This window comes from Chiloscyllium punctatum, chromosome 20 (assembly GCF_047496795.1).
Source record: "Chiloscyllium punctatum isolate Juve2018m chromosome 20, sChiPun1.3, whole genome shotgun sequence".
Classification (NCBI taxonomy): domain Eukaryota; kingdom Metazoa; phylum Chordata; class Chondrichthyes; order Orectolobiformes; family Hemiscylliidae; genus Chiloscyllium; species Chiloscyllium punctatum.
This window is the reverse complement of record NC_092758.1, coordinates 32786079-32811662: the sequence shown is the minus strand read 5'-3', so window position 1 is coordinate 32811662 and position 25584 is coordinate 32786079. Positions and strand designations below refer to the sequence as shown.

Below are 25584 nucleotides of genomic sequence, written 5' to 3'. Positions count from 1 at the left end.
GCCTAGGGTGGTCTGCAATCTCTCAAGGGGAGATTATGCTGCTGAGTAGAAAAGCGATCATGAGGATGTCTCAGAATAGAGGCATTCTTTCATTGATTTCAGGAAATAGCTCGTAAATAGACACTAAGCTGTAGGATTGTGGGGCTTGATGAAGATTTGTTTGGAAGTGGGTTTAGCCTTTCATTCCGCCGTAGAGCCTCCTGCTCTGATGACACCCCACCCCTCCTGACTTCCACTGAGAATTCTCTTTTTTGTGAGCGGCTGTGCTCTCCACATGGTGCTAGGAGGTTGGGAAAATATTCACACTGTCACAAAATGGTCTTTAAATGGAACCTTATTGGCTGCACGTCTCTGAAGTGAGTAGCAGATGCTAACCTCAGCCGGTGGGAATGTGTTAGAATACTATCCTAATGTGTCCCTTCCCCCACCAATTTTTTACTCCCCTTCCTACCTCTAACCAGTCTATCCTCTGTGTTAAATTGCAGAATCAAGTTATATTGTGTAGCTTGGATTTTGATAGGGTTTAAAACCATAGTTTAATTAATTGCAAGAGCTACATGAATACTGAACTTACACATGCCACAAAAACTGTAGGGTTGATCAAGGGTCTATCAGCAGTAGACTTGCCAACTTTAAGGGCACATAAATGGTCATCAGATAGTCATATGGACAAAAATGGAATAGTGTAGGTTAGATGGGCTTCAGATTGGTTTAAGAGGTCAGCGCAACATCAAGGGCTGAAGAGTCTGTGCTGCGCGTAAATGTTCTATGTTCTATTTTCTAATAATAGCTAATGGCTACAGTGAGGTGTTAGAACTGATTGTCATCCAGAACTAGCAAAATTAACTAAACTTTGTTTCTAAAAGGTGTGAAGGTATAAAGATAAATTTGCCATAGTCTTACCAGACCAGAGGGCTGCTCTCTCATTGGAGAGATAACTGGTAGTGACTTAACCTGAGAATCACCATGGCTTAGGTGAGATAAGAGGTTGAGCAGAGTCCTTTATGATAACGTCATGAAGATGTTGAGTGCACGGGATTTTAGTCAGATCACAGAAGTGCTCATAAATATGTTTATTGTAACCATCTGGGCTCAGACAGTGACCAGTCAAATGAAATATGATAAGGCCAACCACCTCAAGAATGTGCCAAGAGTATGAGACCATCAAAATTTGGAAAAGCAGAATCCTGGCGCAGGCATTGTTGTTTAATTAACCCGTGCTGCTTTGTTTCAATGCACGTAGAGTTAAAACCTTACTGCCACACTCAATGCGCTCGTTACTGCCAGCACAACTGAGTGAAGGTCACAAACTCATGAGCAGTCAGCATGAGCTCAATCTGGATCAGCACCTTTTAAAGCAAAGCACATTTTAGCTGCAGCTGGTACTGGAATTGATTGCACATTTGATTTTGACTTGAGAAAAATATAGAAACATGGCACAGAGTGTTTCCACAGTTCTCCAATGTGGTGCTGGACAGGAGACCAATAAGAGAAGAGAGGACCAAAAGGTCCCATACATATCCAGGTTGGTAGTAACTGCACATTGCCTTGTAAATCAGTGCAACATTCTCGCCCCCAAAGGGTCTGGATGTAGCTTTGAAAGAATTTCAAAAGCCTTACATGAGCGATCAAGGTCAATGAATGTATCTTCAAATGTAATTCCAACCATCTGCTGCACTAACCACAGAGACCCCTTGGTGCAACACACCCTATCTCTCAGCCAGCAACAATCTCCATCAATTAGACCTTAACAGAATATTCATGACTTCAGCTCACCCTCACAAATTTAGTACTGCAACAGGTTTCACAGTTTTCACACACTACCAGCTATATAACTATGATAAACACATCCCTCTCTCATGTAGAACAAGGTGGCACACAACTGAAGGCAACGGTAAAGAATGAGCAGGATACAGACGTGGCTGTGGGTCTTCACCCAGACTGAGGAGACAGTGGAGCTGAAATGACTGAGGCTATGGTGATGCTTGAAAAGCACAATCGGTCAGGCAGCATACGAGCAGCAGGAGAATTGACGTTTCGGGTCTCATACTCTTGGCACATTCTTGAGGTGGTTGGCCTTATCATATTTCATTTGACTGGTCACTGTCTGAGCCCAGATGGTTACAATAAACATATTTATGAGCACTTCTATGATGTTGATTCTCCTGCTCCTTGGATGCTACCTGACTGGCTGTGCTTTTCCAGCAACATGCTCTCGACACTGATCTCCCGCATCTGCAGTACTCATTTTCTCCTGAGGTTCTAGTGATGCTGAAGGAATTGGAGATGGTGATGTATTCATATGAAACCCTTTTACTCACATCTCATACACCCCTCTCTCATTATTTTTCTAATTTCTCAAGTTGCATACTTTCCACAAACCACCTTTTTCTCTCTGAACATGCTAGAGCTGCCTCCTGCTTCAGCCTCGGAGGATCCTGACACTAAGAGGTTTATGGTCACAGTAATGTTTAGAGTCACTGCAGTGCCATCTTCTCCCTCTGTGAGCAGCTTGTCCACTTCTTTGCCTCCATCATGCTGCAGGCCATGAGGGAACATTAACTCTAAAATCCACGAATGGAGTAAGTGATCTGAATAGAACCCTTGAATTGAGAGCCAAGGCCTTCACGATGTGCAGCACCACGCCCTCTAAACTTCATCAACTTTAACTAAAAGTAAAAAGAATCAGCCAGCAGAACTCTATCAGGAGTAAACATGAAAGTAGTTGGTGATCCTATTGAATAGCACTCATGGTGGTGATAGGGTTGGGTGATTGTCCTTTTGAACTGCTGAAATCATGTTCAGCTGTGTGCGGTTGAGAGGTCATTAATTGGAGAAGCTAACCAAGGGTGATTTGGTGATGGAAAATAAAATGTTCAGTTGTGTGTAAGAGCACGTCTGGATTTAAGAAAAGTATAGAATTGCAGAAATGAGGGTTCTTGTGTTGCAGTAGTTGAGTGGGTTCAGATCCCACCTGTTCCTGAGGTATGTAATAACATCTCTGAAAAATTTGATAAGAAAAAATAAGACTGCAGAAATGATGCTCAAAAAGCCACTGGTCCAGTCAAAACAGTATTACTGACCGATTCACTCTCTGATACCCTGTCCACATCCAGGGCATGGTTCGAAAGCTGTCACCAATATTCTCACAAAATGGTATTCAGCTCAGTATGCAACAGGAATTTATATATGGACACAAAATGGAGCCCATAATTTCATGAAAAATAGATAGTAACAGAGCCAAATTTTAAGGCTTCTGTCTTAAGAACAGGGCAAGTGACAAGAATAGAGACCTTGGAAAAAGTGAGGAGAGAGAGCTGCATCCACTTTACATTCAGCAGAAAACAGGCTGAGACTCCAGGATGTTCTATGGCATTCAGGAAATTATGGACCTGATTTGGTATTGCTGCATGGAAATTCTACACACACATGTTTAGCAAGTAAAAAATAAGTGCGGACAAGGAAGCTAAACTTGTGTTTTAGAGAGAGGTACATTAAATCTTTGAATGATTAGCTCACAAAAGGGGATAAATGTGCACTCATGCATAAACACGTACAATCCTTTATTATTTACAAAGCTAAGTCAGCTGTTTGTGAAGTACTTTTGACAGCCTTTCAGCTCACTAGAGCGATTACAAGCCATTTCCTTCTGCATGAATTGGAACCCAGCTGCTGCTGAGCAGTAATGGAGCTAATGGCGCAGCACTCAGTGAATTGCATGTCTGCCTGGTGTTTCTTTACTTTAATTTAAAGTTCATGGTTTCAGATCTGTGCATCGTCTTAATTCCAACCGGAGAATTGAGCATTGTCCGGTCATGCACTCAGTATAACCCCCATCCCGCTGAATTATGAATAAGACAATAGTATTACTGCTCATTGACTGTCACTGTGAGTTTGAAGTACCTGACAACCTGAATTTTATTCACTTTTGTAGTCTAATAATTTAGATTGCATTGTGAGGCAGTGGCATTTTTGAGCTGGCTACCTGTATTTATGCTGTTAACTCTATTTTCCTTGATTTTGTGACAGCATCAAGAGAGCTTTGCTCTTGTGACTTGTGCTGAACCTGATCTGAGTGATGCTGACCTCGTCGTCAGCAACAGAATCTGTTCCATACTGAAAAAATAAGAACTGTAATTTTAACGGTGGCAAAAGAAATGCTCTTTACATTTAACTTTTATTAATATACTTTCTAATTTTTAAAAATTCATTCATGGGATGTGGGTGTTGCTGGCTCGACTGTTATTGCCTATTCCTAATGGCCCCAGAGGGCAGTAGAAAGTCAATCACATTGTTATGGATCTGGAGTCACATGTAAACCAGACCAGGTAGGGACAGCAGTTTCCTTCCCTAAAGGACATGAGTCAACCAGATGGGATTTTCCGACACCAGTCAATGGATGCATGGTGCTCATTGAATCTTAATTCCTGGTTTTTATTGAATATAAATTCCACCATCTTCCATGATGAGATTTAAATCATGGTTCCCAGAACAATACCAGGGTCTCTAGATTAATAGTTTAGTGATGATCCCATTAGGCCATCATCCCCTCCTATGGGAGGATGGATCATGAGAAGCAATGTTCGACATTCAAAAAAAGATCTGTCCCTGGCTTGGAGAGGATATATTAACCTTTAAGGATTAATGATGGATAGGAATGCAGATTGGGTAGACAATAGGCAACCAATGCAGTAGTTATGTAATATTTATAGCAGTTTAAAGTGCCTGTTGCCACATGGGAAAGCTGCCAGTTTAAAGGAGCTGGATTCCCTGCTACAAGCGAGGTATCATCAGGGTCAGAGGCTCTTTCCCTAGAGAAGCTGCATTGACATCAAAGGCCAATGGCCCCAGTAAATGGATGACCCTCCAGTCATAGAGTCACAGAGACGTACAGCACAGAAATGGACCCTTTCGTCTAACTCGTCCATGCTGACCAGATATCCCAAACTAATCTAGTTCCATTTGCCAGCACTTGGCCCATATTCCTTCCTATGCATATACCCATCCAGATGCCTTTCAAATGTTGTGATTGTACCAGCCTCCACCACTTCATCTGGTAGCTCATTCCATACACGCACCACCCTCTGCATGAAAAAGTTGCCCCTTAGGTCCTTTCTAAATTTTTTCCCTGTCACCCTAAACCCTAAACCTGTGCCCTTTAGTGCTGAGCTCCCCCATCCCAGGGAAAGACCTTGTCTATTTATCCTATCCATGCTCCTCATGATTTTATAAACCTCAATAAGGTCACCCCTCAGCCTCCGATACTGTAGGGAAAACAGCTCCAGCCTATTCAGCTTCTCCCTGTTGCTCAAATCCTCCAACCCTGGCAACATCCTTGTAAATCTTTTCTAAACCCTTTCAAGCTTCACAACATCCTTCCTATAGGAGGGAGACCAGAATTGCACGCAATATTCGCTGAGGGCCTGACCATTTACCTTCTCTTCAAACCATTATGCCTTTTGTCTGCAGCGTATTTACGTTTTTAAGTTTTTCCTGCAGCAGTGCCCACCATTGTCAGTGAGGAAACTCCAACTGAAGGCCCTGTAATTGGCCTAAAAACATTGCAAACTCATCCTGCATTCAAAATGGAACTGTGAGGATGGAGGCAGCCAAATTGAAGATCGTCTCTGGAAAATATTTCCCTCAGTTTTGCTCCTGGAAAGTGAAGGCTTTGCACCGTCATTTTATCCTGTCATTAGGCCTTGAAGCCTGCAGCAAAATTCTGTTTTCTGTCTCTCTCTACTTAAAATCAAATTGAAAGCTCAGGCTGTAGGTAGATGATTGATGATTAGATGGAGTTTTCTAAATGTACAATGCAATGTTAACAAGTTAATTTATACTTGAAAAGAAATGTAAATCAGCTGCACACTTATAAAATTTTAATAGGTATTTTAACAGTAATTAGAAATACTTTATTGCTGCACATGCACTTCTTAATTACAACTGGACTCCCATTGTTCATCAGTTGAAAAACTTAGACTGTGAAGGAGTGAGTCTCTTGATGATTGCTGCTTTGCCTGTTCCCCTGCAGTAGTGATAACATAGAGTTTGATTCTTTGAACACTGAATATCTCTTCAGTTGAAGGTCCAAAAGGTTTCACAACTATATGGAATTTATTCTTCAGTTCTGTATCTGAGTTGCTCATTAGTGGCATATGAGTACATTGTATTAGTAACAGCGATCTTTTTTGCCTTTATTTTCTCTGTTAGGAATGAATGAATGAATAAAATAAAATTTGAAATATAATTCTTCATTTTTGGAGTTTTCAGCATGGTGAATCAAGGGGTAGTCAAAATGCAGGCTTCATATGATGCCTTAGGAATTTTTGTTTTAATTTGCTTAGAGTCATATAGCTGTACAGCATGGAAGAAGATCCTTTGGTCCAACTTGTCCATGCCGACCAGTGATCCTAAATAAATCTAGTCCCATCTTCCAACACTTGGCCCATATCCCTCTAAACCCTTCCTATTCACATGTCCATTCAGAAACCTTTTAAATGTTGTAATTGTACCAGCTTCCACCACTACCTCTGGCAGTTCATTCCCAACACACCACACCCTGCGTGAAAAAGTTTCCCCTTAGGTACCTTTTAAATCTTTCCCCTCTTCACTTTAAACCTATGCTCTCTAGTTTTGAACTACACCCGCCTCCCCCCCCATCCTGGGGAAAAGACCTTGTCTATTCACCTTATCCATGACCCTCATGATTTTATAAACTTCTATAAGGTCACTCCTCAGCTTCCAATGCTCCAGGGAAATCAACCCCAGCCTATTCAGCCTCTCCCTATAGCTCAAACCCTCCAAACCTGACAACATCCTTGTAAATCTTTTCTGAACCCTTTCAAGTTTCACAACATGCTTCCTACTGCAGGCAGACCAGAATTGCACACAGTATTCCAAAAGTGGCCTCACCAATGTCCTGTGCAGCCACAACATAGCCTCCAAACTCTTATACTGAGTTCACTTATGGGGATATGAGCATCACTGGTTTGGCAGGCATTTGTTATTCATCTGTAATTTTATTTGAAATGATGGTGGTGAGCTTCCCTCCTGATCTGCTGCAGTCCATGAGGTGCAGGTGCATCCACACTGCTCCATGGACTCTATGGGTCTCTCCACAAATGTGGCCAGAACCTTGTGAACTTCTCCAGTGTTCTCTGTGTTTGTTTCAGCTCTCCACAGTATTTTGCTTTTACAGCTCAGATATTTACTTGCTGACTAACTTGGGATTACGGGGCTTCCTGCTAACAGCCCATCCCTTCACAATTCCTCATCCTTCCATTTTTTCTTTAGCACCTGATTTGCCTGCATGATCTCTGTTCATTCTCCAAACCAGGCTATACTTCATGGAGGAAGGCCTATTCATGTCAGGGGGCAGCGGGCTATGGAAATGCCTTGAAGTCAGCAAAAATCCCTGCCACACCTGAATTATCCACTCCTTGTGGACTTCTTTCACTTCAAATAGCTCTGGTTAACAACAAGCACTTAGAAAATCATACCAATAGATATAAGAATCAATTGGCAACTAATGTTGGTGGTTGATTTTCCCTTTAAGTAACACATGCAAAAGATCGGGGCTTTCATAACTGTAAATGTGTTTTTCAGCAGAGTTAAGGTGAAGAGAGGGCATTAGCTGAAGAAAACCAGCACATTGCAGGCATCAAGTTAGTTAATTAGCATTGCACAACAATTGACATCATGATTTGCCATTTCTGTATATTTTTGGCAGACGTTACTGGGTACGCAGTAATTCTGTCACCAATATGCCATCTGGCATGATAGGCACCACAACTGTGCACACATCTGCAGCACCATTTTGGACCCCTCAAGTGTATTTGTAGCTTTGTAGAAAGAAATGCAAGCAATTCAATTCCCCGTCTCGTGATGTTAGTAGTGGGCAGACAAATCAATGGCCATGATTTCAAAAGCAAACAAGACAAGTTGAATTCAATAAATCTGGTGGGCTAGCAGCAGAAAGCTGCTGAATATTTTATAACAATCCAGCTGGTTCATAAATGTCTTTCAGAAAAGGAGAGATGTATGGTCTACTTTACATGTGACTATAGCCTCAATTAGTCCAATTGCCACTTCATGAGAAAGCATACCAATCTATCTGATTGCCTGGCAACAGATAATAATGTCTTTGTCAGAGCTGACCACATCTTAAGAACAAATTAAAAACTAATAAAAGAGTACTGTGCTCACTGATTATGTTTATGTTTTTTACATTTTGGGAAGGCATTTTGTAACCACATATCAGGATGAACTTAGCAGAGTTTCAATATATTTCCTACTGTGTTTAGGTGCATAGGTCAAAACATTTCCTAATTCAGTGCTAATTGGAAATCTCTCTCACAATTGCCATAGCTGGAAACAAATCAAATGACAGATGAATACATTTGAAGGACTCCTTTGAGATTAATGTGATGTGTGTTGCAGAGGTTGTATTGAAAGATGTTTGTTTGCTGATGGCTAAACTGTATGTGATTTAAGGAAACTTGAAGGAAAGACTGCTTCAAAAGAGTGGGAGTATGTTCCATTCTCAACCATCATGTTAGAGTCATAGAGATAGAAACAGACCTTTTGGTCCAACACATCCATGCCGACCAGGTAACCTAAATTAGTCTAGTCCCATTTGCCAGCATTTGGCCCATATCCCTCTAAACTCTTCCTATTCATTTACCCATCCAGATGCCTTTTAAATGTTGCAATTGTACCAGCCTCCACCACTTCCTTTGACAATTCATCCAACACATGCACCATCCTCTATGTGAAAATGTTGCCCCTTAGGTCCCTTTTAAATCTTTCTCCTCTCACCTTAAACCTATGCTGTCTGGTTTTTGACTCCCCTACCCTGGCGAAAAGGCCTTGACTATTCACTGTAATCATGCCACTCATGATTTTGTAAACTTCTAGCTGGACAATCATAAACAATTCCAAAAAAGAGAGAAAAAGATGGGTTAAGCAATACCTGAATGTTGGTTGGTAAGGATTCAAGTCACATTCCCATAATTCATCACTGTTGCAGCTCATTGTTGACATCAAGTTCTCTTGAATGGCCTTTACTTCGCGATTTGGGGTAAAATATCATTTCGATACCATCATTTCACTCACATGCAACATGACATGAAAATTAAGGCTATGATTTTGAGAGGTTTTGAGCACTGTAAAATTGAAGCTTCAAGTTATGCATTAGAGTTGTGCTTAAAAATATTACTGACTGACAGAAAGTTGCTGTACTATTTACAGCCAATAGTTCTGGCTCCAATGATTTTTTAACTTTCTAAATAATTTCTCTAACAATGTTAACCCTTGCTTAAATCATTGAAATCAAAGCAAAATACCAGCCAGAGTACTTTGTTAAATTGACAAATGTATGTTAGTAATACTTTAGTGATACGTTTGTCAATCTGGCAACCTGATTATGTATTATTTACAGCTCAAAAAATAGGCCATTCCACCACTTTCATCTCATCCTATTGGAATATCTTTATATTCCTTTCTTCCTCATGTACTTAACTTTCCTCATGTACTTATCGAACTGCTCTATAAATTGATGTGTTTTCATTATCTTGACCAGAGGAAATAGTCTAAACATATTCTACATTCCTGATAAGTTCAACCACCCAGTTTGGATCTCATCCTTGAAAACTAATATTGTACTTTTGTCTCTATTCCTTATGGAATGCTGTGTCTTGGAAGTGCCCTGTCTTTGAAGCAGTAGCCCTAAGTTCAAGCCACACTCCTAGGACTTCTTGATACTAAAAGAAGCATTGATGATGTGGTTCAATAGCTTGATAATAATCCTGCTAATCCTACTAACATTTCCTCTCTATTCCCAAAATGAAAAATGTGTGTGTGTGGTTACAAATCAAACAGAACCTTCTATGTTCGTTTTGTAACACAGACATCAGAATTGAATACAAGATTCCAAGTGTGAACCAACCAAGGTGCTATGAACAATTAATATAATTCTCTTTTTCACTTATGTTCCTGTAGAATTGAACACGAATACTTTGTTCGCATTAGTTATTTGCATTGCTACTTTTAATGATTTGTGAATGTACCTACAGATCCATTTTCTCTCTACTCTATTGAGTCTTATTTTTGAGGATAGATAGTTTCCTCATTTATCCTATCAAAACGCATTATCTCACGTAAAAATCAAAAGAACTGTGGATGTTGTAAATCAGAAACAAAAACAGAAGTTGCTGGAAAAGCTGAGCAGGTCTTGCAGCATCTGTGAAGAGAAATCAAAGTTAATGTTTCAGATCCCGTGTTCTGAGGAACGTTACCAAACCCGAAATATTAACTTTGATTGCTCTTCACAGATGTTACCAGACCTACTGAGCTTTTCCAACAATTTCTATTCTTGTACATTATCTCACACTTGCCCTTATTGAAAAATATGAAATTTTGTAAAAATCTCTTTCTGTTTTATTACAATGTTGCTCAGTATTAACCATATCCTCTAATTTATTGTCATCCACAAATTTTAATGTATATTTGAAAATGCCACTTCACCATGAGTGGAAGTAAGTGTCACAAGACATGATTTTATGAAATAAGAAAAGCTGTGGAAACTATATTCATTCCAAGAAGATGATGCTTTTTTGTGCAAAAAGATTAACAAACATTTATCATTAGACAAATGATCAAATATTTCTCAAATTACTTTTCATGCAGCCAGTACCCTATAACCACATAATATCTATGGAGCACTTAGTACAGAGGTATGGGAAATATTCAATTCCCATCATCCAAAAAGAGAACTATCCAACTAATGAGCTTACTGTTTAACTGTTTCTACCTGTTCTACTAACATGAAAATGGAAGGAGGAGAAATGGTAAAATCGAGTCCAAGTTTAACAACCTGAATTACTGAACAATTAAGATCAACAGTGATGCTGCAAGCAACACAATGGGAAGAGTCTGTAACAGAAAATTTAATTGAAACTCTGCAGCTATAAGAATTAATGAAAATTTTTATGTGGCGATGGAAATACGCTGTTATAGTACTGATGGTGATGAAAAACGTCACCCTGAAGAGGCCTACAGTCAACATAAAATTGTACATGAAGAAGTAGATATAAGATGGATTTCTGTTGAATTCATACTAGCTAAGTGATCTAAAATCATCCCACTCATCATGGCTCTAAATGTAGACATTTAAACATATTACATATAAATGTTCTTGCAAATGGTAACTGTCTCTTTGATCATTGTTCATTTCACTTTTGTTAATACTCTTTTGAGAATTGGACAGATCATCATGTTAGCTACAGGCAGTACAGACGCTGAGGGAATAAAAAAAAACAAAGGATGGTAATTGATTTATTTTCCAACAAATACTTGAGAATAAAATGAAAGGCTTTATCCTGCACTGTGTCGTAATGAATATTAGAAAATTAATTAGATCATCTTTACTCAGAGCTCATAATGATAGTGAAGATGGAAAAATGAGTGGTGTAGAGATCACATTTAGCATCTGCCAAATTATGGAGTTGGGTGACAACAAAAGAACAATGTAATCCATCCGCTCCAACTCACTCTTTTAAATATTTGCTACACCCTGCAATGCCGCTAAATGGGAGTGTTATTCCTCCCCATATACAAGATACATTTCTGGAACTATTCGATGATTAAATCACATGATTGTAGCAATCTGATTTTGACGTGAGTGAAATGTCTGATATATTTTTTCAAATGAACGGACTAATTTCCACAATCTGTCATGGTGTAACTGGACAAATGCTCAATTTAGTCCAGTAAAACCCAGTGACATGACTTAAGGGCAGTGCAACCGAGGTTCTGGCCTACAGTCAACATAAAAAGATAATATTTGAATGAGGGGCCAATTTTCCTTCTGGGTTTGGGAAAACCAGACCATCTCAGTTCCACAGCTCACCAAGTGTGTACACTTTTAGGAGAATTCTTTTGTGCATTTTGTGAGCCACTATGGAGTGCATGTGGAGTATGGATGTGGAGGTGGGCTGGTTAGGAGGCCAGTTTTGAAAATTGCAGCCCAGCTCCAACATAATTGGAAATCGCCTCCAGCTCGTTTTCACCTCCATATATTTTCCATCACACTGTGCCGTCTCCGATTTCCCCATAGCTCCTCTCATTTCCATTTCCAAGCAGAGCTCCTATCAATCAATCCCATTTCTCTCGCTTCAGAAGCAGGTTACATTTTTGAAACAATCCGATCTGTAAATACAATTAAATCAAAGTACACAAATTATTAAAATGGTAAACTGTATTATAAGTTAGGTAAAAAGAATGACTGCAGATGCTGGAAACCAGGGTCGAGATTCAGCACCGCCTTCTTGACCTGCAATCTTCTTCCTGACCTCTTTGCTCCACCCCCTCTCCGGCCTATCACCCTCACCTTAACCTCCTTCCACCTATCGCATTCCCTACATCCCTCCCCCAAGTCCCTCCTCCCTATCTTTTATCTTAGCCTGCTTGGCACACCTTCCTCATTCCTGAAGAAGGGCTTATGCCCGAAACGTTGATTCTCCTGCTCCTTGGATGCTGCCTGACCTGCTGCGCTTTTCCAGCAACACATTTTTCAGCTCTGATCTCCAGCATCTGCAGTCCTCACTTTCTTCTAGATTAGAGTGGTGCTGGAAAAGCACAGCAGTTCAGGCAGCATCCGAGGAGCAGTAAAATTGACATTTCAGGCAAAAGCCCTTCATCAGGAATACAGTATTATAAGTTAGTCTGAGCTGAGCCCGGATGATGTAGTGAGGATGGTGCTTAGCCAATGCCATCTTGCATGATAAAAGCAAATTACTGCGGATGCTAGCATCTGAAACCAAAACAGAAAATGCTGGAAAATCTCAGCAGGTCTGGCAGCATCTGTAAGGAGAGAAAAGAGCTGATGTTTCGAGTCTAATTGACCCTTTGTCAAAGTAGTCAGCTTTGACAAAGGGTCAGTTAGACTCAAAACGGCAGCTTCTTTCTCTCCTTACAGATGCTGCCAGACCTGCTGAGATTTTCCAGCATTTTCTGTTTTGGTGCCATCTTGCATGAACAGAGCATACCGACAGTTGTTCTCATTGTGCCTCCCAACTATCTTGTCAATGCTACCATCCCTTGTGTGCTTTTAATGCTCTGCATCACCAGACAAAAATGATATGTGGAAAATAATCCAATTTGAAATGCAGATCCTGACTGTACTGAGAATGTTAGAGTGTTGGAGTGCATGGGGCTGGTGCAGGTATGTTGTTGACAGCAATGTATTCCTGAACCGCAAACAAACTGGAGAAAAATAGTGCAAGGATAGAAGTGCAATAGACAGTTGGATTTCCTCCAAAGCAAAACTAAAGATGTAGTTATTTCCACAATGAAATGTCCCTCGAGTTCAGACAAGCTCAAACCTCAGGATTACATTGTTGTCAACAGCATACCTGCACCAACCCCATGCACTCCAACACTCTAACACTCTCACCACTTCAATACTGCACTATGGTGCTCATCAACACCGGATATTGCAATATTGCTGACAAACTGCTTTAAGCATAGGGTCAGGTCACATCTCAGGGCTCTTAGATGCTTTCTTAGCAGTCCAGAATTCAATGCAAGCTGACTGAAATTATTTTGATTAAGAGCAAACAAAATAATGTTTTTAGCCATGTCAGAAAAGGAGGCTCATTCATTTACAAATGCAAATAGGAGGTGTGATGTTTATTGCTCCCTCTTGTATCTTTAGCTTGTGGTTGAGGCAGACAAAACTAGCAGTTATTGCCTCTGGGAAAGCTGACACTAAGCAGCATGATATGAAAAAGAGATTATTACTAACCTAAATCACCACCCATCCTATTCTCGAATCACTGACCTTTCCAACTCTGACCTCCAGGAAGTCCCACAAACTCCCTCTTTCTCAGCTACAGGCCTAACCTCCTAAGCCACATTTCAACTTCCAATCATACTCCAAAGCGCACTCCAATGATACTTTTTTCCAAACTCTTAACTGAAACTGTTGAGTTTGACTTTGTAGACTTTAAAATCTGGTTGAGGCTGTAGAATTTTAAATTTTAATTACTGTAACTAAGATAACAATATTTTGTCTGCAAAATGAAACCAAATCCTTTTTACAAGGTGCTTTTGAAACTCATAAATAACAATTCATTCAGTTTTAATCATATGAAGGAAAATGTTGATGCTGGGCTTGTTTAATTAGTCAGTTACATCTGAATTCATGTTCATTACAGAGAATGCACTGAGACCTAATGATCCTGTACTCGGGTCTGTGTTCTGCCAGTGAGGTCTTTTTACCCAGGGGATTTCTGTCCGCTTTCAGACCAGCTCTGGCTGCCAGTTCTGGCTGAAGATTTGGCAGATGCACATATTGTTAATAGCCTTGAGAATGAGAATGCAAGGAAAAAAAAAACTCTGGGAATATAAATATCTTGATTCAGACACAAATATCAATTATTAAAGGGAGTGAAATTTTACCATTATTCCTCCCAGGACTTGTACCCCTTATAGTCCCTGCTTCTACACTGACCTTGAAGTTCATTGTTGATGGACTAAAATTTGTGGGTCAATTTTAATCTTACACATTCAAAGGAAAATGTATTTGGGACTCTCTGGTTTTAAGACAGGATTTCCCTGTTCATGGATTTTTTTTGCCTTCGGATTATTCTATAAATATTTACATGTGTGCTGATTTTTGCTAAACGTAATGGCTGGTAGCTGAGTGCCTGCAAAAACTGAGACAGTCAGTATTGCTCGGTTGTTAACTCATGTGAACCATCATCACTGTCTCAACATTCACTCGGGATGACAAGATTGCAATCAGAGTTGGAACCTTTCGTTTAGTTTTCTGCTTCCTAACCTGAAACACTGGGGCCAATTGTATGAACACTTCATGTCATGCTGGCTGAGATCAGTGAACTCAGATCAAACCATGGATCATTTGTTCTGTTCTGTGTGCCTCTGCTACACTCTGCCTTGACCAACAGAGATACCAGATAAATATAAGAACTAATTCATGCTGGTTCCACTGGTGACAATAATGTTCTAACAATGCCAAATATTAATGTTACATGCAGTGTGTCAGGTTACCATTCAGGCACACTGGAAATACTTGGACCCAGATCTCACATTTTCTGTGAAGTAACAATCACCATTGATTGCCGTTCCATCGTGCTCCAACATTTTGGCCCGCAACATTTCTCCACATGTCCGCCCAGGTCTTCCACTCTCACCTTCTTCAGAAACACACAGGGTAGTCCATGAAGTCCTCTATAATTTTGAAGTAGCAACAGGGGCAAGAGAGGCCATACTTTTGTTTTATGGCACTGTCTGCTATATGGTAAGTTTAAATGCCCACTGCAAATGCTCATGGATGAATGGATGAATGAATGAGTGGGTTGGTAGTGTAGAAGGATCGATAAGTGGCTAAATACTTAGTGACGTTGAGATATGTGAAAACTTTATTTGGCTGATAGTGGCTGATGTGGCAGGTGCGAATGGGGCGAAGTGGGTCAGTTTGTTATGTGGCATGTGGCTGGTGGGTAGGGAAACATTTGGTTTAGGTAGTAGGTGGTGGGCTGGTAAGTGGGTTGGAATCAGGTATTTGTAGACAACTGGGAAGGTAGCAGATGGATGAGGTGGGTTCTAGCAAACACAGAAAATGCTACAGAAACTCAGCAGGTCTGGGACTATCAATGGAGAGAAAATCAGAGCTCATGTTTCGAATAGACTAGGTCTCTTCATCAGAAATAGCAAGGTGGGTTGTGGGTGAGTGGGTAGATGAATCAGGGTAGTTTGTTCAGATTAGAAGGAGTTGTCAGGTCAAATATGAGTCAAGTTGGTTTAGGGGGACAGTCAAGTAATGTTAGATAGTCAAGAATGGAGTTGGGTCAGAATAGGATAGGCCATCAGGTTGGGTTGGGAGTCGTTGGGAATCAGGTGGATAATGAGGGGGCTCAAAGGGAATTTGAGGGCATCACAGTGACTGATCAATTGAAGAGTTACCCAGGTTAGACACTTTTTTTGTCTAACATTCCTGGATAACTATCCAGGTATGCAAATCAGAATGTCCCAGTCTCCAACTCTAACTCAGGTGGGGAAATTTTTTGAAAAGTTCTGGAAACAATGTAATTGGCTATTGGAAGTTTAGACTTTCCAGGCAATTCCTATAGAGGTCAGTCCATAAGGATTTTGCAGAGTTCTGACTTGAATCTTGGGTCATGATTCCAAGCTCTGATACTGAAGAGACTAGGAAATCTGGGTGTAAGCCTGACTAAATGAGACAAAGGCTGTCAACAAAACTGCAAAACTGGTGAGGTCCATCAATGTTAGTGCTTCAGTTCTGAATCTTCTCAATGGACAAAGGGGGTTTGGGCTTGTTGAACTGGGATTTGTTTTCTTGTTTACTTTTTGTTTTTATTGCTCGTGTTGTACAAGAGTCTGAAAGGGTTAATATAGAGAAGTGCCTCAAATACCACATCAATGAAAATGTCATATGGACTTACGGGCAAAACAGCTTAGGATCCTAAGGAAGTTAGAGCTAACTTCCAGATCCTCCTCATAGTCTCTGTAACAGAGTCTATTGTATCAATGGAACCTGCAACTAGTTGCTACAATACAATATCTACTTCGTGTTCCAAGAGCTTCTTCTGGTTAGACCAGTTTCCTTTACCACAGTCAACCAACCAGTCTCTTAAACACGTACAAATACAGGATGGTTGCAGGGAGGTGAGTCAGGAAATTGCATGGGCTCTGACACAAATTCTCTCTCGCTATGAGGGTAGTGCCTGAGGACTAGAGGACGTCGAGTGTGGTTCCACTTCTCAAGAAGGGTGCTAGAGATGAATCAGGAAATTACAGATGGTGAGTCTCACACCAGTGGTAGGGAAACTATTGGAGAAAATTCTGAAGGAGAGAATGAATATCCACTTGGAATGGCATGGGTTCATTAGGGATCATCAGCATGGCTTTGTCAGAGGGAAGTCATGCCTAATTTTGTTAGAAATTTTCAAAAATATGATCATGTGCATGGATGAGGGAAATTCAGTTGATGTTGTTTCCATGCAGTTTCACAAAGCTTTTGACAAAGTCCCAAATGGGATACTGATTGAGAAGGTTAAAACACGATACAATTCGGGGAAACTTGGTAAGGTGGATCAGAAATTGGCTTAGAAATAAGACACCAAAAGACGTGGTAGAGCAGGGAAGCTTGAAGGGGACATGATTGAGGTATGTAAGAGCTTTTTCATCTCTACCATGCCCCCTCAGCCTTGTCTGTTCTAAAGAAAAATCCAAGTCTATCTAGTCTCCCTTACAGCTCAATTTCTCCATAAGGTGTACAGAGAGGATGAATAGAAAGCAGCAGTTCCCCTTGGTAGAAGGGTCAATCATGAGGGGGCATAGTTTTAGGGTAAGGGGCAGGAGATTCAGAGAGGATTTGAGAAAAAACATTTTCACTCAGAAGGTGGTTGAATCTGGAATGCACTGCCTGGGAAGGTAGCGGAGGCCATAATCCTTATAATCATTAAAAAATATTTGGATGACTACTTGAAATATAACAACATTCAAGGATATGGGACGTGTGCAGGATGTTGGGATTAGCGTGCCTTTAGTGGTGATTACGTCAGCGCAGACTTGATAGACCAAAGGGCCTTTTCTTCATTGTATGGCTCAATAACTGTAAAACCCGATGAATTTCTTCAGCCAGTGCTGTGGAGACCTAGTCATCAAGTTAAGGCAGAGATCAATAAGTTCTTGATTAGTAAGAGGACGAAGGATTATTGGAAGAAGGCAGGAGGATGGGGTTGAGAAACATATTAGCTGTGATCAAATGGTGAAGTAGACTCTGGGCCAGATGGCCTAATTCTTCTCCTACATCTTATGCTCTTATAACTGGATTGATGTTGCCTAAGGCAATTTTACTTAGGATCCTTAAAACTAGTAGGGAGGAAAATGTTGCTTCCACCATTTACTAAGTCAATTGTCTTAACATTATTGAAATTGTTCCTTTACAATGGATTGTAATATTTCTGTGAGTACAGATCCCAAGCTAACAGATCTAGAATTTTTCTGTTCCCAGATCTTAATATGTGAGAAATAGAAAAGAATGTATTTTCTACTCAACTTCTGTCTTTTCTCAATAATAAGACATTAAAAACAATCACCTTTGTTTCCTGAAGCACTGTTCCTTAGGATCCTTTCAATATTGTCTTGGTTTCTTATGAATATTCTTGCATTTTCAGATATAATGACCATCTTATTCTCGGATTTCCACTCTATTTCTAATTACCAAATACCTTTATTTTCTAAAATACAAAATTACTGTAAAAAGTAATTGGACCCTGCTTTAAGTTTCCTTCGTTCATCAGTCATATATTTTCTCGAAGTTGTCATGTCCTGTAAGGTGCCCTAAAATTATTTTAATTGTCGCACTAATTCACATTGTGTTTTTGTTAGAAGTTCTCGCCTTTTCAAATATCTCAGCTTCCTTGCTATGCATCTTTTACAGCATTCATACAGTTTATAATATTTGAATTCCATTTTCTTTCAGCAGGGTTTTGATCATTGACCATCTATTCCTACTTGGTAAAGTTATTTTCGCCAACACATGCATAAAATATTCAGTTTTATTTGGCATTTCTTCTTGATATGGTTACCAAACTGATTGTTTCTCTTCAACTCTCATGGCTTTAAAACTCAGTGATCCAATCATTTACTTGAACTGTTTGATATATAGGTTGTTCTGGTATAATAAACATTTTGTCGATGTGAATTGGCTACAATACAATTGACAAATTGTGGATAACACATTCTTTCTATTGAATGGTTATAGTGATTTTCTATTAGCAATCTTCTACAGCGCCATTTTCTATATCAGTTTTCCATAGCTCAATTTTCTATAACACAAGGTTGCAGATGAATGCAACTGTTGCGTTGTACCAGAATGCCGTGTAAACAGAAAACTGTTCTTGAATTCCTTTTGGACACAAAAAGGCAAGTGAATGAAACATCAGTGTAACATTTTTAAAAACTCTGCTCAATCCCCCACCTTGCTAGAGACTTCTAATAGATAACCTTGCAATCCTCTCATCAAAGACTTTTGAGGAATTTTTGGTCATCCTGTTATTTTTAAAAGAATGTAATCCTTTATTGAACTATCTTGGACAGGTCAGTGATAATAAACATTAGTTCAAGAAACTGTCTTTCAGCCAAAGGCTATGACATGTTTTCCATTTTATAAATTATATCCTACTTATTTAACCTCTCACAGTGTAATTCAGAATCGGCACTCAATATTCTCCAAAGATAGCCAAACAATTTTCTAAAATATGTATTATCTCTCAAAGGACAATCTATAATTATGGGTGACTTTAATCTACGTACATGTTGGAAAAATTAAATTAGTAACAATGAATAAAGGAAGAATTGCTGGAGTGGAAAAAAATGTTTTCTATACCATTGAGGAACCAACTAGTGAATGTCCTAGTCTGTGCATTGTGCAATGAGAAATGAATCATTGAATGGAAGGATTGAATTCTTCATCAAGTTGGAGAGTGACATAGTTAATTCTGAGATTAGGATCCTGATTCTAAATTGAGGAAATGCTGATGGTATGAACCGTGAGTTGGTTAACTAGATTATGGAACGTTACTGAGAGGATGACAGTGGAAAGGCAGTGGAAAACATTCAAAGAGCACATGTGTGAACTGCAAGAATTGCTCATTCCTGTCCGGTGCAAAACTAAATTGGAAAAGGTGGCCAAGCCATGACTTAGAAAGGAAATTAGAGATTATATTAGATTCAAGGAAGAGGCACACCAATTGAGCAAAAAATTAACAGAATTGAGAAGAGGGAGCAATTTACAATTTAGTGACAGAGTACAAAGGAAATGCTAGAAAAGGGAAAATAGAGTACAGAACTAAAAGTGTGGGTAGCATACAAACTGACTATAAACTTTCTATAGTCATGTGAAGAGACAAAGAATGGTGAAGAGAAATCTAAGTCCTTACAGTCAGAAACAGGAAAATTTATAATAGAGAAGCAAAAAAATGGCTGACCAACTATATACCTACATTGGTCCTGTGTTCACAAAGTAGAACACAAATAACATGCCAGAGCTGTTGAGGAACACAGGGCTTAATGAGATGAAGGCACTCATGGAAATCATGCTATTAAGGAAATAGTGTTGGGAAAATGATGTGTTTAAAGGCTAATAAATCCCCTGGACCTGATAATCTATATCCTAGAGTACTTAAAGAAATGTCCCTCAAAAAAAAAGATCCATTGGTGGTTATCTTCCAAGATTCTATAGACACTGCAAAAATTCCTAGAGATTGGAGGGTAGCTAATGCAGCCCTCTACTTAAAAAGGGATGTAGAGAGAAAACCAGAAATTGTTGACCTATCAGCCTAATGTTGATTATGGAGAACTTACTGGAGTCCATTATTAAAGATTTAATAGCAAACTGCTTAGAAAACAGTTGCAGGATCAGAGAGTATCAGCATGGATTTATGAAAAGGTAATCATGCTTGACAAATGTATTGCAATTCTTCGAGAAAGTAACAAATAGAATTGATGAGGGAGAGCCAGTGGATGTGAGTTATTTAGGTTTTCAGAAAGCTTTTGATGTATTCTCACATACAAGATAAGCAGCTAAGACTGAAACGTATTGAGGAGGTTTGAAAATTGGCTGGTGGACAAATGTGCCCTTTTCTGAATGGCAGATGGTGAGTAGTGGGATGCCACAGGAATCAGTACTTGGGTCCCAGCTGTTTGCAATGTATATTAGTGATTTAGATGACAGAACTAAATGTAATCTCTCCAAATTTGCAATGACACAAAATTGGGTGGGAGGCTGAGCTGTGAGGAGGATACAGAGATGCTCCAGTGCAATTTGGACAGTTACGCTAGTGGGCAAATGCAAGGCAGATGCAGTATAATGTGGATGAATGCAAGGTTATCCACATTCATAGCAAAAACAGAAAAGCAGATTATTATCTAAATGGCCATAAATTGAGAGTGGCAGATATGCAACAAGACCTGGGTGTCCTCATATATCCGTTTTTGAAGCTAGGCATGCAGGTGCAGCAAGCAGTAAAGAAGGCAAAAAAGATGTTGGCATTCAGAGAGGGAGGACTCGAATATGGGATACCTTACTGCAATTATATAGAGCTTCGGTGAGATCACACTTGGAATGTTGTGTGCAGATTTGGCCTCCTTTTTCTGAGGAAGCATGCCTTTGCAATGGAGAGAGTGCAGTGAAAGTTTGCCAGATTGATTCCTGGATGGCCGATGCTGACATATGAGGAGAGGTTGAATCAATTAGGAATAAAGTCATTGGACTTCAAAGAATAAGGGGGATGTATCACAGAAATCAAAAACATTCTAAGAGGACTAGACAGGGGAGATATAGGAAGATGTTCTTAGTGGCAGGGGAGTCCAGAACCAGGGTCGCAGTCTCACGAAACAGGGTAAACTATTTAGGACTAAGATGAAGAGAAATTTCTTCACCAAGTGAACGATGAGCCACAGAAGTCAGTTGAGGCCAAAACATTGTATGATTTCAAAAAAGAGTTGGTTTTAGCACTCAAAGGATCGAAGGATAAGGGGCGAAAGGAGGGAACAGGCCATGACTTGGATGATCAGCCACGATCACAATAAATGGCCTACTCCTTCTCCTGTTTTCTATGTTTCTCATCTCATTATTTGGCCATTCCCTGCTGCCCTGCACATTAAAAAAAATTCTAGTTAATTCCCCAGTCTCACTCATGGGCCATTATGTTTCATTGACTGTTTGATCATAGTCAATAGTGATTTCAAAAATCTGTAAGCCCATTCTCAACCAGATATTAGTTTAGTTCATTTTAGGAGGTATGCATCATTAACTGCATTTGATGGGAGGCTCTCCTACTTATTCAGCACTCTGTGGAGTGGAAATTCTTCTAATTAACCTAATTTCAGACTTGTTAATTTTAAGCTTATATTTTCTTGTTACATGTTCAAATCCGTGTTTATATTTACATCATCTGTACCTCAGCATTTTAAACGTGTGTATCATGACCCATGCATTCCCCTATCTCTTCCAGTTGATATTCTGTAATGAAAACAAATTCAGTTTTGTAAATCTGCCCTTGACATTTGAAGACTAGACCTGGTGTCATCCTCGTCCTTTATCTTTTAACACATTTCCAATACATCAGTGTTCCTCTGAAGATAGCGTACACAATTAATATTGCAAATAGAGTTGCGCCAATGAATAACAACATGTCTTGTTATCGAATGCCTCAAGACACATCCTAATGCTTGATTACCTTTGTTGATTATAGCTTTCAGTTCTATTCATAGACTTCCTTTTGTGACCTAGTAAGAAAAGCATCAATTGCCTGGATAGCAGATCATATAATTGTATCACTATCAGGTTATAATTGTCTCACTAACTTTTACTAGTTGTCATGAACAATCATTGATGTGAGGCATTAACTTTGGGTGGAATGTAATGCCCTCTCCCCTGGTAAGTTTGGTGCTGCGTGGGGGCACTTAGTCAAGTTGAAGGGCTGCAGTTGACCACCGCACCATTTCCCATCTCAGCTCTGGTTTGGTCCATGGAGCAAAAGCCCTTGGATGGCATTCCTTTCTTGCCAGCAATTTAGCATTTTATATCAGTAAGGAAAAGCAGCAGTCAAATTGATTTTATTTTATTTATTGTAGTCACATATACCTAAACACAGTGAAAAGCTTTGTTTTGTGAGCAGTACAGGCAGCACATAGCAACCAAGGACATATAGATCATTGGATGTTTAGTGCAATTCATACAAGGTTACAACTGCACCAAAGGTGTGTAAAGTAAGATTGACATTAACAAGATCAGCATTATTTGAAGTTAGAAAGGCCCATTCAGCAATCTAGTAACAGCAAGGAAGAACCTATTCTCGAACCGGTTCATGCGTGTGTTCAAGCATCTGTATTTTCTGCCTGATGCAGGAGGTTGGAAGAGAGTATTACCGGGGCAGGAGGGGTTTTTGATTATGTAGACAGCCTTTCCACAGCAATGAGAAGTGTAGATGGAGTCCATGGTTGGGAGGTTGGCTTCTGTGATGGTCAGGGCTGTACCCACAACTTTCTGTAGCTTCTTACAGTTCTGAGCAGAGCAGTTGGTTTACCAGGCTATTATGCACCTGGATAGAATGCCTTCTATGGTGCATCTGTAAAAGTTGGTAAGGGTCCTTATGGACACACTGAATTGCCTGAGGAATAAGTGGTGTTGTGCCTTCTTGACTGTCACATCTACTTGGGAGGTCTGGGATGGATTGTTGGTAATCATCACTCTGAGGAACTTGATGTTCTTGACAGTCTCCACCTCAGCTTCGCTGATGTAGACCGGGGCCTGAAGTCAATGATCAGTTCTTTTGTCTCATAACAATAAGGCAATGACCAGATAATCTGTTTTTGAGGATTAAGTATTAGGATGTGGGGAGGACTGTCAAGGTTGTGCCACCTGAGAGGGCAGAATCTGGCCTCAACATAGGGCTTAAGCCAAAAGCAAATACAACATTCTGGTGAAAGTCTGAATTGTGTCTCTCAAGTGTCTAGAATGGGACCTGAACACACAAACTTCTAATTCGGGTAAGATTGTTCTCATTGAACTACATTTGACAGTACTACTTAATCTGTGCGATGTTTAATCCAGAAGAGAACTTATGTCTGTTGAAGTTTCATTCCTCAGTATTATACCCCAACATTTTTCAGCGACCAAAGTTACTTGTATACATATAGTTTACAATGAAACGTACCAGTTTCCATCAGACACTGGACATTTTGGAAGTTGTGTGAAAGTTTTCAAAGCTTTCCACATGAAGGTTTAACTTCATAATGTCTTTTTTTTTCTATAGTGTACTATGGCCAAGATGGTCTGCACGGAGCTTGTGAAAAGAACTATTGTGGCCGTGGGCAACAGTGTATCATCAGTAAAGAGACTGAGCTGCCAGAATGTGTGTGTATACATCAGTGCAAGCCCAATTACATACCTGTTTGTGGCTCTGATGGGAAGTTTTATGAAAATCACTGTGAACTGCACCGTGCTGCCTGCCAACAGAGGAAGAGAATCCACATTGTAGACAACAAAGAGTGTTTCTTCCATGGTAAGTCACTGTGTACCAAAATCATGAAGTTGAATGGTAGATTGTCACTGTTCAATGTTTCCTTTTATTCATTCTGAAAAACAGATGTAACTTCCCCTTGGAACCTGATTAAAAACTACTAAACTGAGTAGTCCAGCAGAATTTGTGCAGTGATATTTTCTCAAATTGTATAATTGCTATGAAGCAACATTCGATGGCTATGCCAACAGCCTTATGGAAATGAAAACAATGCTTGAAGTAGATAATTATCTTGAGTTTATAACAACATTGGTTGATAATGCAAGAGTTCATCATATTTTTATGAAGTAGGACACATCAGTGGCAAAATCAGAATCATTTTTGACTAAAAGCCATAGAATCACATTTGTTTGATGGTACCTTCATGACATTGCTTCCCATAATGTGGTATGGTAACTTTGATCAATTTTGCTTATTCTTAAATTTTGTTCCACGGGCCTGTTCCCATCAGCAGCTGGGATTAAATAATTCCGAAAATCTTTTTGAACAGAGCTTTTATTGTTCAGAGAAGGGTAAACTTTCACTTAGTGGCCATGCCTTAAAACAATATGTGAAGGGGCTGTGCTCAATCCATTAAGGGCTTATTTTTGAAATTTAGGACAACTGAAATTTAACAAAAAGCAAAACACATTGTCTGCTGGAAATGCATTAACACAATTTTAATCTCTCACCCAGCAATTTTTGAAAGCTGTAAAGGATCAGAAAAGCACAGTTATGGGTTAAATGGAAGTAGAAACAACTATTAAATGGCACTGTACCTAAAATATGCAAATCTGAGCACTTTTCAGATGAAGTCAATCTTCTCTGTCAAGCAGTCCAAACTCAGTGAAAAGCACATCAAAGATGTTGGAAATGTGAAAGTAAAACAGAAATTGCTGTAAACATGCAGCAATTCAATCAGCAGAAGTGACAACAGGTGGCACATCTTACTGCCATTGAGCATGTTGTTGTCTCACTTATCTCAACCAACTGAAAAGCACAGTTGTGAGTGTGTCACGATGTTGAGTCTGCTAGATGGATAAATCCAGTGTTGACCATGGTCCAACATCCTTCCTATCTGTCTGTGCTAGAATGCACTACTGGCAGTTGTGCAATTCAATTTGGAAGATTTCACTAAGTTCAGTTAACTATTAATCTTAAATTACACTGCTGTTATCATGCTGAATTGTAGGTACTGTTGCACGTGTTGGTAGAGTTTTATTTTCAGTTTTGATGCTAACGTAACAGGAGCGAACTTCTCTCTGAAACCAAATCCCAGAAATTTTCTTAGATGAAGCACAATGAATCATTCATGTAAAATACTTGACACCACAGGGAACACATCAGCAAAGGAGGGGGCCATTAAAAGCATGTAGCCGCTTAAAGCTAAATGGATGCAAGTGGTGGTAAAAGTTATTGCAATCTTTTCTAAGGCTGTCAATGTGTTGAAAATATTGATGCAGCTGGT

General features: G+C 39.6%; 1 protein-coding gene across 2 annotated transcripts in view; it reads left to right on the top strand.

Annotated features, from left to right (window-relative positions):
* The window catches only part of LOC140492012 (follistatin-related protein 5-like), a 563483-nt gene that overhangs the window by 161111 nt on the left and 376788 nt on the right, over positions 1-25584 (top strand). For both annotated transcript variants that reach the window (XM_072590618.1, XM_072590617.1), the window contains exon 4: positions 23871-24119. In XM_072590618.1, the coding sequence (XP_072446719.1) occupies positions 23871-24119 (249 nt within the window). The remainder of the gene's footprint in view (positions 1-23870; positions 24120-25584) is intronic.